General features: G+C 34.1%; 1 protein-coding gene across 6 annotated transcripts in view; it reads right to left on the bottom strand.

The window, feature by feature from the left end:
- The window catches only part of Ptprk (protein tyrosine phosphatase receptor type K), a 542,901-nt gene that overhangs the window by 122,661 nt on the left and 406,850 nt on the right, over positions 1 to 13,390 (bottom strand). For all 6 annotated transcript variants that reach the window (XM_071613038.1, XM_027947359.3, XM_071613039.1 and 3 more), the window contains one exon: positions 2,130 to 2,432. In XM_071613038.1, the coding sequence (XP_071469139.1) occupies positions 2,130 to 2,432 (303 nt within the window). The remainder of the gene's footprint in view (positions 1 to 2,129; positions 2,433 to 13,390) is intronic.

Here is a 13,390-nt window from a genome sequence, read left to right as displayed (position 1 = left end):
GAACATTAAGACACATCAAACATTCTATGTAAAAACACAGCTCATATGGGCAACACTTGAAAACTTAGCTACTTACAAATACCTCGTATAAGTTTGCACATAATCTTTAAATATTATATATAAAACAAAAAGGAAAAAAAACACTCTATGACTGCACTATGAAGTAATAATACGAAAATTAAAATTATTAAACTAGTAAAAATTATGCAAAGTATCAGGTCTGAAAATAATACTGAATTAGAAAAAGTAATATTATTTTACTTTTATAAGACTATTTCTGGATAAAGTAAACAACACAGTATATTTTGATTAATTTAGGGGAAGTTTCTATAGCAATTCATTCCCTGATTATTAATATAGTTTTCTGTGTGCTCAAAAATACACTTAGTTTAAAAAAAAAAATGCAACATGAAAAAGATTATAAAAGCCTGGATGCATTCTTTTGTTTATGGGATAGGCAAACTAACAAACCATACTAGACAATACCATCAAGATCAATTATATTGGTAAAGGAAGATTGGCTAAGAAAAGCATATAACTCATGGAACTGAGTCTAAAATCACCAATTAAGAAATCATGCTTTTATCTTTTAAGTGCAGCAATAAAACATGTGAGTACTCTCTAATTACTAAAAACATGGATTACAAAATGTCTAGTGTGACCCAAGTGTCATAGCATTTATCCTACTTTGTAAGAAGAGAGAGAGATTTTACAGAGCTTTTGAACCCATGCTTAGACTTTCTATTTTTATTATTTACCTATGAATCAATCACTCTTAACCATTCTGTTTTGCATACATGAATGTTGAGGGTGTGTGTGTGTGTGTCTTTGTGATGCATGGGTTAGTGGTGAGAGATTTTGTGTTTATGTTTTAGGGCACTCTGCCACTTTGGTTAGGAAAAATTTAAACATAATAGCTGAGATGGTCATGTTTGATTACCTCAAACATGTCAGAGTACATTCATCATAAATAAGTCTCAGCCTTCTCTGAAATTTTGGTAATATGATAATGACTCTACACATAGTGTTTGGACTGTGTTTACTGTTTCCTTCAAAGTCTGAGCTAAATGTGGGAAAAGGGTCTCACTTCTGTTTATTATAATAAAACAACAGGACAAAACAGGGTTGAAAGTTCCCCTTTCGGAGTTGGAAGAGCTTGAAATAATCATTATTTCTCGAAACTACAGGATATTAACCTACTTTATGGCAATCTCATACTTGGTAAGCACCAAAAGGGACATCTGAGCCTAAAGTTCAGAACTTGAGGGAAGTTGGGAACTCCTGGCTTTAACATACAACCACTTTCCTGAAACCTAAACAAAAATGCCCTACTGTCAAGCTATTCAAGCAAGGTTTTAGGAGGAGATGGAATCTTCCAGAACGCCTGATTAAATCTGATTTAGAGATGAGAGTGGACAACTATAGAGGTAAAAGGATTCAGTGAGGTTACAGAGGGACTAAAGCCAGTATTTAAAGTCCAAGATTCTTGATTCCAAGTTTATCTTTGCCTCAGTTCACTAAAGAGCAAGCTTTTAGCCTACATGCCTTCATTCATAAAATGAAATTTTGAAATGAAATGTCTTATACCAAAAGAATGTATTATTATTATAATATTGCCATGTGTAGACTTCTTGTGTATAATTTTGTTGAACCAGAAAATGCATTCATTATTTACATTAATGATCATGAAAATACTGCTAAAGCAGGTGTGGACATCTTACAATATTAATATAAATATTTGTCCCTCTCAAATATTCAGAAATGGGACAAAGTGCAGTTCAATTATGTGGATAATAATAAGATACATAAAGGATGAGAGGCTGCCAACATCATACAAGGGCCTTTATTGAGACTTAAAGACAGGAGCTGAGGCCTATTTTATAGTTAGGCTCATATAGGCCATTGATGAATAAATGGAATAGGCAACACTTGTTTTCAAATATTAGAAAAACAGAAGAGGTACTAATGGCTTGTAAAATGCAAAATTCCAAAATCTGTAATGAAGGGAAGAGAACTTAGCAGATTTTAGAGTCCAATTTAATATTCAGTAATCTAGTGAATATTGTAAAAAATTAAAATATTCCTGTTATATGATTCCCTCTTTTAAACAGAATGAAATGTCAGCATACCATCTTCATCAGTTTGAATAATTGTCTCTTCACTCTCCTTTCTTCCTTCTGGATTGGTAAGGATCATCTTGAGGCTGACGTTGGTATAAGGTGGCAGATGGTTCACAACATGCTGAGGGGCTTTGGGGTCCATGTCCAAACAGTCTGCCTTACTCTCATTGTGACCACGAAAATAATGGTAGCAGATAGTGACATTAAAAGTGTGGCAGCGAGTAATGTTGTAACCCAAGGATTCCCAGTCCACGGCAATGCGTCTTGCTTGTATCTCAGCAATCTTCAGAGTCTTTGGGGTTCGCATAGGCTCTGAAAAAACAAGACAAAGTTTCAGACAGCTGTCAATTTTACCATACATGATCTGAGAAAAGACAAACTCTGTGCATAATCTAGCATATGCAAATTCAGCAAAAGTGGAAGTCATATTTTATTTTCACTTATTGAATTTATTCATTGTCTTATTCTCGAAAGTTTCAATCAGGAAATATGATTTACCAATAAGAAAGAAAATGTAAAATGACAACAATCCTTAAAATTTGTCATAAAAACAAAAACCTGGAAACGTAGCCACAATGCCTTTATTGTTGTTGCTGTTGTTCCTCCCCCTTTCCTTGTTGTTCTCCTCTATTGTCATTATCGAGCAAGTGAATTAACTAATATATCATAATGGATAAGAGTCAACATGTTCTGCTCTATGATTTGTCATGTCACTAAGCTATGGTGTATACTAATTAGTCTAATTGTAACACTAAACTACCATTTACCAAAAAATGACACAGATATTAATTAACATTAATTATTTCAGTAATGATGTTGTTCATCAAAGCAAAAAAAAAACTGAGAAAAATTACAAGAATACATGTGGATATTAACATTGTCTTCTCTTCTTCTTGATCTCCTTCTGACTTTTTCTAGAAAACACTCAGTTCTAACAACCCATTCACTGTCATACAAACCAAATTGGGAAGTGAATTTCTATTCAACTGGAAAATGCTGGCAGGATGGAACACTCTGAAGATTGGAGTCCATCCATCACTGATTCCCAAGTGTATTCTTTCCTCATGCAAGACTAACTTTAATCGTCTAACTTAATCAAAATAATTACTCTATGAAAGTCATGGCCATGGCAAAGTCTACACAGTAAAGAAACCAACATACAGAGAAACTTTAATACATTGATTTGACAAAACTAAAGGTGAAGACCAAGGTCAGGGCATTGCTACTGCCTCCCTTATCATACTAAGGATAGTCAACTCTCTTGTTAAATGGAAATCAGGAGGGTAAAAAAGAAAAAAAAAATACTAAAAAGTCCTACTTGGGTGTTTTTATACATTTATATTTTTGAGATCAGAATCTCAGTTCTGTAAAAGTAATCAGTGCGCTACACAGATGGTGAGCACAAACTGGGAATCTGGTTCAATGTACTTAACGTAGAATCTGAAATAAACTCTCGTAGCCATTTAATTGAAGATCACAAAACTTCAAAAATCTACATGCATACATGCAGTTTAAACTTTGATAGAATCTAATACTTGGGTTTTAAATGCTGTTTGCCAATCTTAGGACTACTTACAACACCCAACCTCTCCACTGTTATTTAACATGCTACCTTAAGCATATACATAGGCTGGAAAAAAGAGGCTTTCTAACTATTGTGTGAAACTGCTTTATATGTCTAACTTTAGGCTAACATTTTTCCAACTGGGTAAAAGAGTGAAGTGATGATATTTTCAATTCAGTCATGTTAGATTGAAGATGCAACTATTAATATTACTTGCATGAGCTAATCGGGCAGTTGTAACTATAATAACCTTAAATTTCCTGACAGATTGTGACTTGGCTGCTGCTAGGTTGCAGCCAGACCCTATTCAGTGGCCACATTTAGATGGTGCATACAGGCATCCAGAATGAGAAGGTAAGATGTGCCATGAAAATACCCAGAATATCTGAATGAACAACTCCCAAACAGCAGTGACAGAAAACACCAGTAAAACAACTTTTCATTATGTTTTCGATCTAGCATTTATATGTTTGTCTTCACAGAGCCATCATTTTGAATCTGACATTTTTCCTTCCTATACATTTCTCTACTTCTGAGTTTTCATCTTTTCACCAGTCTTTACAGTTTGTGTCACTACTTAGTTTTTACTTATTTCACAATCTAATACAATTTTAAAAGCATGCATACATCTGTAAAATAAAACTGTATAGCTCTATATTCTCACATCCTATATATCTAAAAGTCAGCAACAGTTATATTATTACCTATCATGGGGAAAATGTATAGGGCTCACTTTGAAATTTTTGTTTTATGTTTTTAAATGTTGCTTACTTTCACAATAAGAGTGAGTTATATTAAAAACTCATTTAAAATCAGGAAAAAATGGCTTTATTAATCCTATATGTATATATAAACTATTAAAGTATTCTAATTTTAGTTATGAATACTTTATTAACTCATATTAAAAAAAGAGTTTGGGAAAGAAATATTTTTCTGAGGTGCAAATCTTTCAATAAAGTAAAAATGTTTCTTGTAATTGGTACTTCTCTCCATGGATCAAACAAATCCAGCAAACTACCTGGTTGTTACTAAAATACTGCTTTAAACTTAATTGCATTCTCATACTAATATTTAGAAACATAGATACAAAGTAAATACATATACACAGAGGATTAAGAGTTACCCTTTAATTATATTTTCTACTAATTAGAATGTGCCTCTTAACCTTTTTTCAGCTTTTATTGAGGTATAGCCTTCTCAAGTTCAGTGTGCGTTTGTATGTATACTTATAAAATATACATAAGCATATGTACATATGTATGGATGCATATATAGTTTATAGTACATCATGTATGTATATATTTATATACATACATATATATATATATATACATACATATATATATATATACATATATATATATATATTCACAAACCCATATGATAAGGTCTTTACTTTCTACCTCCTATGGAGACTATTAGGTTTAATATAGGGTGACAATATGCATATGGGTTTTTATAAACAGTATTGACTTGATATGAAATCTACTACTCTGAAATCCATTCAAGGAAAATTTTATCAAAGATCTCAATAAAATTTCTTTTTAAAAATTTTACATTTTTTTTTAATTTATTTACTCTAATTAGCTATATATGCAGCAGAATGCATTTTGATTCATTGTACACAATTGCAGCACAATTTTTCATTTCTCTGGTTGCACATGATGTAGCTTTTCATGATATGTGCAGTCATACATGTACTTAGGGTAATGATGTCTATCTCATTCCACCATCTTTCCTGCCTCCACGCCCCCTCCCCTCTCCTCCCTCCTCTTTGCCCAATCACAGTTCCTCCATTTTTCCCATGCCCCACCCCACCCCATTATGTATAAGCTTTTACTTATCAAAGAGAACATTCAATCTTTGGCTTTTGGGATTTGCTTTCTTTGCTTAGCCTGATATTCTCTACCACCATTCATTTACCTGAAAATGCCATAATTTTATTCTCTTTTAATGCAGAGAAATGTTTCATTGTGTATACATACTAAAGTTTCTTTATCCATTCATCTATTGAAGGGCACCTAGGGTAGTTCCACAGTTTAGCTATTGTGAATTGACATTATAATGTATTTTGACACATACATACATGGAGTACTTCCCTTTCTTGTGGTTGTACATGATGTAAGGTTACACTGGTCTTTTATTCATATAAGAACATAGGAGAGTTATGACCAATTCATTCTTTCTTTATTATATCCATCCATCTCCCTTCCCTTCATTCTCCTTTGTCTACTCCAGTGAACTTCTATTCTTCCCCATCTCCCCCACGGACCCCCATTGTGTGTTAGCATCTGCATAGTAGACAGAACATTTGACCTTTGTTTTTTTGGTATTGGCTTATTTCACTTAGCATCATAGTCTCCAGGTCCATCTATTTACTGGTAAATGTCATAAAATCATTCTTCCTTATGGCTGAGTAATATTCCACTGTGTATATGTACCATATATTCTTTATTTGTTCATGTATTGAAGGGCAACTAGGTTGGTTCTATAAATAAAATTTCTTAAATCCCTCATTTTAACAAATGTTTCTAATGCTTCACCAATAAATGCATTTTATTGTGATATAATACATAAACTACAATTTTAACTTTCTCTGAGAAAAATTATTTGAATTGAGATTGAATAGAATAACTGAGAGCAGAAAGATATTGTTTGGAAAACACTATGGGTCCAATGTTTTGCATTTGTCTAATATTTTTCTCCTTTCCATTTAAAAAATTTTATTGACTATCCCATATACATGATTTTATCTAACAGTACTCTCTCTAGTGCACTCACTTCTCTGCTAAAATAAATTTTGAAGAAAAACAAAGACTTGAAAAGAGTTATATGGCAAAATTTCATCAGAAACACAGCAAAGAAAGAACCTTACTGCAATGAGTGATCATATAAAATGTTTAGATCAAATAGATTGTCTAGAAAGAATACTAAGCTTATAGAAGGCGCTGAAGCAAAACACTATATTAGACCTCAAAGAGCTCACCATTTCCTTGTTTAAGATGTTAAAGCAAGAAAAAGAAAAAAAACTAATGCATTCTCTCTCTCTCTCTCTCTCTCTCTCTCGTGTGTGTGTGTGTGTGTGTGTGTGTGTGTTTGATTTAAGTGATATATAAATGGAAAATGCTATACAAATCCAAGAGGGAGAAATAACTCCCACCTGTTAAATGGAGAGGATATTTGTATTATGGCTCAGTAGACAAAGACAAGATCTCCAAAACACAATTTGGGTAAATAATACAAAAGCAGGTAAACAAGATCGATACAAATGTAAACAAAAAAATGACTGGAAAACAAAAACCTATGTAAGTCCATTTTTTGGCTGTATCTTGTAAGACACAAAGACTGTGCAAACTTCAGATGTCAAAGGTTAAGAGATTGAACTTGATGATCTAATAGACTATGGGAAGTCAATGAGGGTGTCTCAGAAGGAAATTAACAGTCACAGAGCTGTGTTTGAAAGATTAATCTGGAGGCTGTGTCAAGTGTAGAGAGACTGAGGTAGAGAAATTAAAAGATTTCATTTGTGTTAGGGAAGAATTAGGGGTTATGCGAGGAGGGAGAGAACAGGAATAGACAGAATAGGAGCCACTGATGTGGAAGAAAAATGGAAACACTTGGTGGCTACCTGGATTTGAAATATGTGAATGGATACAATATATAGTTAATGTGTTCAGACTGAATGGCTGAGAAAAGGAGACCCTCATCGTTATACAAAATTACATACAAGAGGAAGTGAGGGGAAAGGGGAAAAAAAAACAAGGGGAAGAAATGAATTACAGTAGATGAGGTAGAGAGAGAAGAGGGGAGGGGAGGGGATGGGAGGGGGATAGTAGAGGATAGGAAAGGCAGCAGAATACAACAGACACTAGTATGGCAATATGTAAATCAGTGGATGTGTAACCGATGTGATTCTGCAATCTGTATACGGGGTAAAAATGGGAGTTCATAACCCCCTTGAATCAAAGTGTGAAATATGATATGTCAAGAACTATGTAATGTTTTGAAAAACCAACAATAAAATTAAAAAAAAAATAAATTGTTAGGAAAAAAAAAAGATATCAAGGTCATGAAGTACTACACAGCCATAAAAAAGGATAAACCTTCCATTCACAATAATTTCAGATGGCTCTGAAGGGCATTATTATATGGGAGGAAGCCAGTCTAATGTGGGTTATATAATTAATGAATTCATGTCACTTTATAAATGGCAAGATGATGGTGATGCTGGAAGAGAAATTAGGAAAACTATCCCATTCACAATAGCCTCATGAAATAAAATAAAATATTTGGAAATCAATCTAATAAAAGAGGTGAAAGACTTCTACCATGAAAACTACAGCACACTAAAGAAAGAAATTGAATAAGACCTTAGGAGAGGGAAATATCTCCTGTGCTCTTGTATAAGCAGAATTAACATTATCAGAATGGCCATACTACCAAAAGCGTTATCATATTTAATTAAACTCCTATTAAAATCCCCATGAAATTCTTCATAGAAATAGAAAACACAATCATGACATTCATTTGAAAAAATAAGAGACCCAGAATAGCCATAGCAATAACTTTGGCATGAAAACTAAAGCAGGAAGTATCACAATACCAGATCTTAAACTATATTACAGAATCATAGTAACAAAAACAGCATGGTATTGGCACCAAAATAGGCATGTAGACCAATGGTGCAGAATAGAGGATACAGAGATAAACCCTAGGATGTCTAGGATGAATTATCTCATCCTAGACAAAGACATCAAAAACATGCATTGGAGAAAAGATAGCCTCTCCACAAATAGTTCTGGGAAAACTGGAAATCTATATGTAGCAAAATGAAATTAAACCCCTATCTCTCACCATGCACAAAAATCAACTCAAAGTAGATCAAGGACTTAGGCACTAGACCAGAGACCCTGTGCCTAACAGAAGAAAAAGTAAGTCCAAATCTCTACCATGTCGACTTAGGAACTGACTTCCTTAACAAGAATCCAAAGTGTAAGAAGTAAATTCAAGAATTAATAAATGGGATATAATCAAACCAAAAAGCTTCTTCACAGAAAAGGAAACAATAATGTGAAGAGAGAGCTCACAGAATGGGAGAAACATCTTCATGCATGCACCTCGGATAGAACATTAATCTCTAGGATATATAAAAACTCAAAAAACTTAACACCATAAAACCAAATAACCCAATCAATAAATTGGCCAAGGAACTGAACAGACACTTCTGAGAAGATATACAATCAATCAACAAACTTGGAAAAAATGTTCATCATCTCTAGCAATTAGAGGAATGCAAATCAAAAGTACTCTGAGATTCCATCTCACTCCAGTCAGAATGGCAACTATCAAGAATATAAGCAACAATAAATGTTGGCAAGGATGCGGGGAAAAGGTACACTCAGACAGTGTTGGTGGGACTGCAAATTGGTGCAACCATTTTGTAAAGCAGTATGGAGATTCCTCAGAAAACTTAAAATGGAGCTGCTATTTGACCCAGCTATCCCACTCCTCAGCATATACCCAAAGGACTTGAAATCAGCATATTAGAGTGACACAGCCACATCAATTGTTTATAGAAGCTTAACTCACAATAGCTAAGCTATAGAACCTACCTAGATGTCCTTCAACAGATGAATGGATAAAGAAACTGTGGTATATATACATAGTAGAATATTACTTGGCCTTAAAAAAGAATGAAATTAGGGCACTTGAAGTAAATGGATGTAACTGGAGAATATCATGCCAAATAAAATAAGCCAATCCCAAGGAACCAAAGACTGAATGTTTTCTCTGATATGTCAATGTTAATTCACAACACGAGCGGGTGGGGATAGGGAAGAATAGAGGTACTCTGTTTTAGGCAGAGGGGAGTAAAGAGAGGGGAGGGGGTTAGGAAGGACAGTAGAATGAATTGAACTTTAACACCTTATGTGCATATATGACTATATGACTGGTGTGATCATACATCATGTACCACCAGAAGAATGAGAAGTCATACTCCATTTATGTATCATGTGTAAGAATGCAATCTATTGTCACATATAAGTAATTAGAACAAATAAAAAAGTTACAATAATAAAAAAAAAAAACCTATGTAAGTCCATTTTTTGTCTGTATCTTGTAAGATACACAGACTGTGCAAACTTCGGATGTCAAGGTTAAGAGATTGAACTTGATGATCTAATAGACTATGGGAAGTCAATGAGGGTGTCTCAGAAGGAAATTAACAGTCACAGAGCTGTGTTTGAAAGATTAATCTGGAGGCTGTGTCAAGTGTAGAGAGACTGAGGTAGAGAAATTAAAAGATTTCATTTGTGTTAGGGAAGAATTAGGGGTTATGTGAGGAGGGAGAGAACAGGAATAGACAGAATAGGAGCCACTGATGTGGAAGAAAAATGGAAACACTTGGTGGCTACCTGGATTTGAAATATGTGAATGGATACAATATATAGTTAATGTGTTCAGACTGAATGGCTGAGAAAATTATGGTGCTCTTTAAATGAAACAGAGAAATCATGAAGAGACACAGACTGAGAGATAAAAATGATCCAGTAATTCAGTATTATTTCCTTATTGCTTTCTGCTGGCCAAGAGGGCATGTTCTAGGACCTAAGAATACAAAGATCAATTTGACAGTGTCCTAGTTTAGGAAACAAAACAAACAAGCAGTATTTAGACTCATGTCTGTTAAATTACTTATGGAACATTCTGGGGGGAAAAAAAGAGGTCTAAATGAAGGTATTGGTCCATCTCAGATACAAAAAGAAGAAGAGGGAAGATGACAGTGAGCAGGAGAAGAGAGGGGGGGGGAAATGGAGGGAGGAGAACAGTAGTGGAGAGAAAGAGTAATGGACAGTGCATACCAGAGAACAGGAGAGTGAGCTTGTGAGCAGGGAAGGGAAGATGCTGTTAAGTACATGTCACATTACAAATACCTGAAAGCAGAGAGAGCTGGATAAAATCTAGTGCCTACTTTAATTCTACCCTGTCCCATTTTATAGATGGAAAAAAAAAAAAAAAAAAGAATTCTAAGGAAAGCCAGTAGATTTTTCCAGAGACCCATTAATTCAACAATAGACACCAGTTTCAGAAACCAGATTTTTAGACTGTTAAGTCAGCATTCCTCCTTACACACTGTGGGTGCTGTCAGGAGCCATCCCAGTCTAACATCTGGGCCACGATTTGCTGGTTCTCCTGGACAGTTTCTAGAATGTTTTCTGGGCCCCCACTGCAGAGGCATTCCCCACCTTCACTTCTACTCCTGGCAACCTTTGCCACACAAGTAGACACAGAAGAAACACAACCTCACCAAATAGCTTTAGGCATGATGTTCCATTCACATTGGTTTAGAACGTGAATGTAATAGATTGTTTACTCTCAGGACAATTAGGTATTTTCCATAGCCCAGAAATTTGATCTATTGTATGTGTTAATAAACTTTCTCTATAGTTCTACCCCTATTCTAGATATCTCTTACATTTCATCAATGAGAGATCAAGAAACCATGGAAATCATGCATTCTAATCTCTTAATTATATATTCAACTAAAGTGATTATGCTAATTAAGTAATGTTACTTCAGTAATATTAAGAGAATTTAAAAAATATTTATAACCTCCGTTCCTAGAATTGAGTTTGACCTAATAAATCCCTGAATAAACATTTGGCAAAAAATCGGAGGCTCAGAGTGGTAAAGCAAACTGCCCATAATTATACTTCATGCACTTGTCTTTTCAAATATTGGGCATATTGTGAACACGTTATGTGTTATGAATGGCACTGAACACCTCAATCACAAAGAATATGAATACCTAGGAATAGAAACCCAAGTTAATTTTCATGTGAGGAAAGCATCCTGAATGGTTTTATTCTTTATTTAGGAAAATTTTTGGAGATTATAATATAGGATTTATTAAAGAGCTTTCAAAAAGATATATATATATATATATATATATATATATATATATATATATATATATATATATATATCTACAATAGTAGCTGGAAGAAATTCTATGAACAGTTAATGTTGGAATCCTCATTTAAAATGCTGTGGAGACTAGTTCTAGATCTGACCTCAGCTTAAATTTTGTTCCCTTCTGTTAAATTGGTCCTGCATTTTTAATAATAATATTTGCTTCTATTATACATTTTAAGATTTATTAACCTAACCTTGTATCAAACATGGTTTAGCTACATATTCTTAAAATTACTGCACCCATTTTGCTATCAGAGGGAAAATACATTTTACTAAATATCTCAATATGGTTGTGTGAGTGTATGTTTCAAAAGGAAAGAACCAAAGGACTGCTTAATAAAAAGTAAGAATTCAAACTAAGGAGTATGAAAGTATTTTGTAGAACTCACCACCATGGTTTCTTTACTCTGTACAATAATGCTGAACTGTATAAGATAGTGAACATGGAGAATAATTTAACTTCAGATTGGAGATTTGTGAGTCAAGAACATCTCAAAGATAAAGATCACAAAATATATACCATGAAGTCAAGCTTTCTCTGATGGTTCTACTTGTTGGGAATCTGTGTTCAAGTACACACGGGGTCATCCTACTTTCTCCTAAATTACAGACCTGGAGGTTCAGACTGGAAAAACTCTTAAGACATGAAGACTGAGCAGAGGAATTAAGAAAGCTGAAGGCTGCATGTGTTATGACATATCATACTTGAAGAACAGGGTGGGAGGGACAGAGGGGACTTTCAGGCCAGAGAACTGGAACTAGAATAAATCCAGTCCTTTTCTCATTCTGCTCATTAGCTGATGACTTTCCAGCTGTCTTATGTGCCCTGCAGACATATGTCAAAGGAAATTGGCATAAAGCTCTCTTCCCCTCATTCTTTTCCAGTAAATCCTAGAGAAACGATTACCTACTAAATTAAAACAAACAGAATACCCACAAAAACACAGAATGAGAAATTTCAGCTTTAGATGGAGTTATCTTCTCTGCCAAATGTTGATCAGCAAAGTTTACTAGTTTAGCCTGTTGCCATCCTTCTATTTCTTTCTGGGCATAGTGAGATAAGCCAGTGTGAAATCAAGACGAAATAAAAACAAGATGAGAGAAATTTTTCATTCAGATCTTTAGTTGTTATTACATAATTTGTAGGTAAATAAAGAAGTGACATATTGCTGCCTTTACTTAAATTCTAAATAGATAAAGCATGGGATTTATGCTTACAATAAGTCGAACGTTTAACCCAACCTGATGGGGGAAATGAAGAACTACTTAATAATTCTCTAAAGGTTAAGAAAAGTAAAAAAGGCAGCATGTACAGAGCCTTTGACTCTGAGTCACCTCTCAATAGCAGGAAGATTTAATAAGGACTTCTAGATAACAAATAAAAGAATTCAATTTTTTTTTTTTTTGGTTGCTAAACAACACGTGACAGGATAGGTCAATATCCATGTCCTTTTGTAATGATAATCTCCAGTTATTCTGAAAGAGTTGTGAAAATAAAAGCTTTAGCAGCTACAAGAGAATGGAGGGCAGGGATCATATTTCCCTAGAATCAGTTTTTAATGATAAAACTTATTATCCAGCTGTCAGTCAGAGAAAAATAAAAGATATCCCAAAGCACAAGCCAAGGGGGAAAAAAAAAAAAAAAAAGAAAGATCTTGTCAAAAATGTACACAGACTAAGAACACTGAAGCATGACAGCAGCGTCTTGCTCCTGGCTGTCTTTTCATCA

This window comes from Marmota flaviventris, chromosome 6, assembly GCF_047511675.1.
Source record: "Marmota flaviventris isolate mMarFla1 chromosome 6, mMarFla1.hap1, whole genome shotgun sequence".
Lineage (NCBI taxonomy): Eukaryota > Metazoa > Chordata > Mammalia > Rodentia > Sciuridae > Marmota > Marmota flaviventris.
The sequence above is the reverse complement of the archived record's forward strand: the minus strand, read 5'-3'. Positions and strand labels throughout refer to the sequence as shown.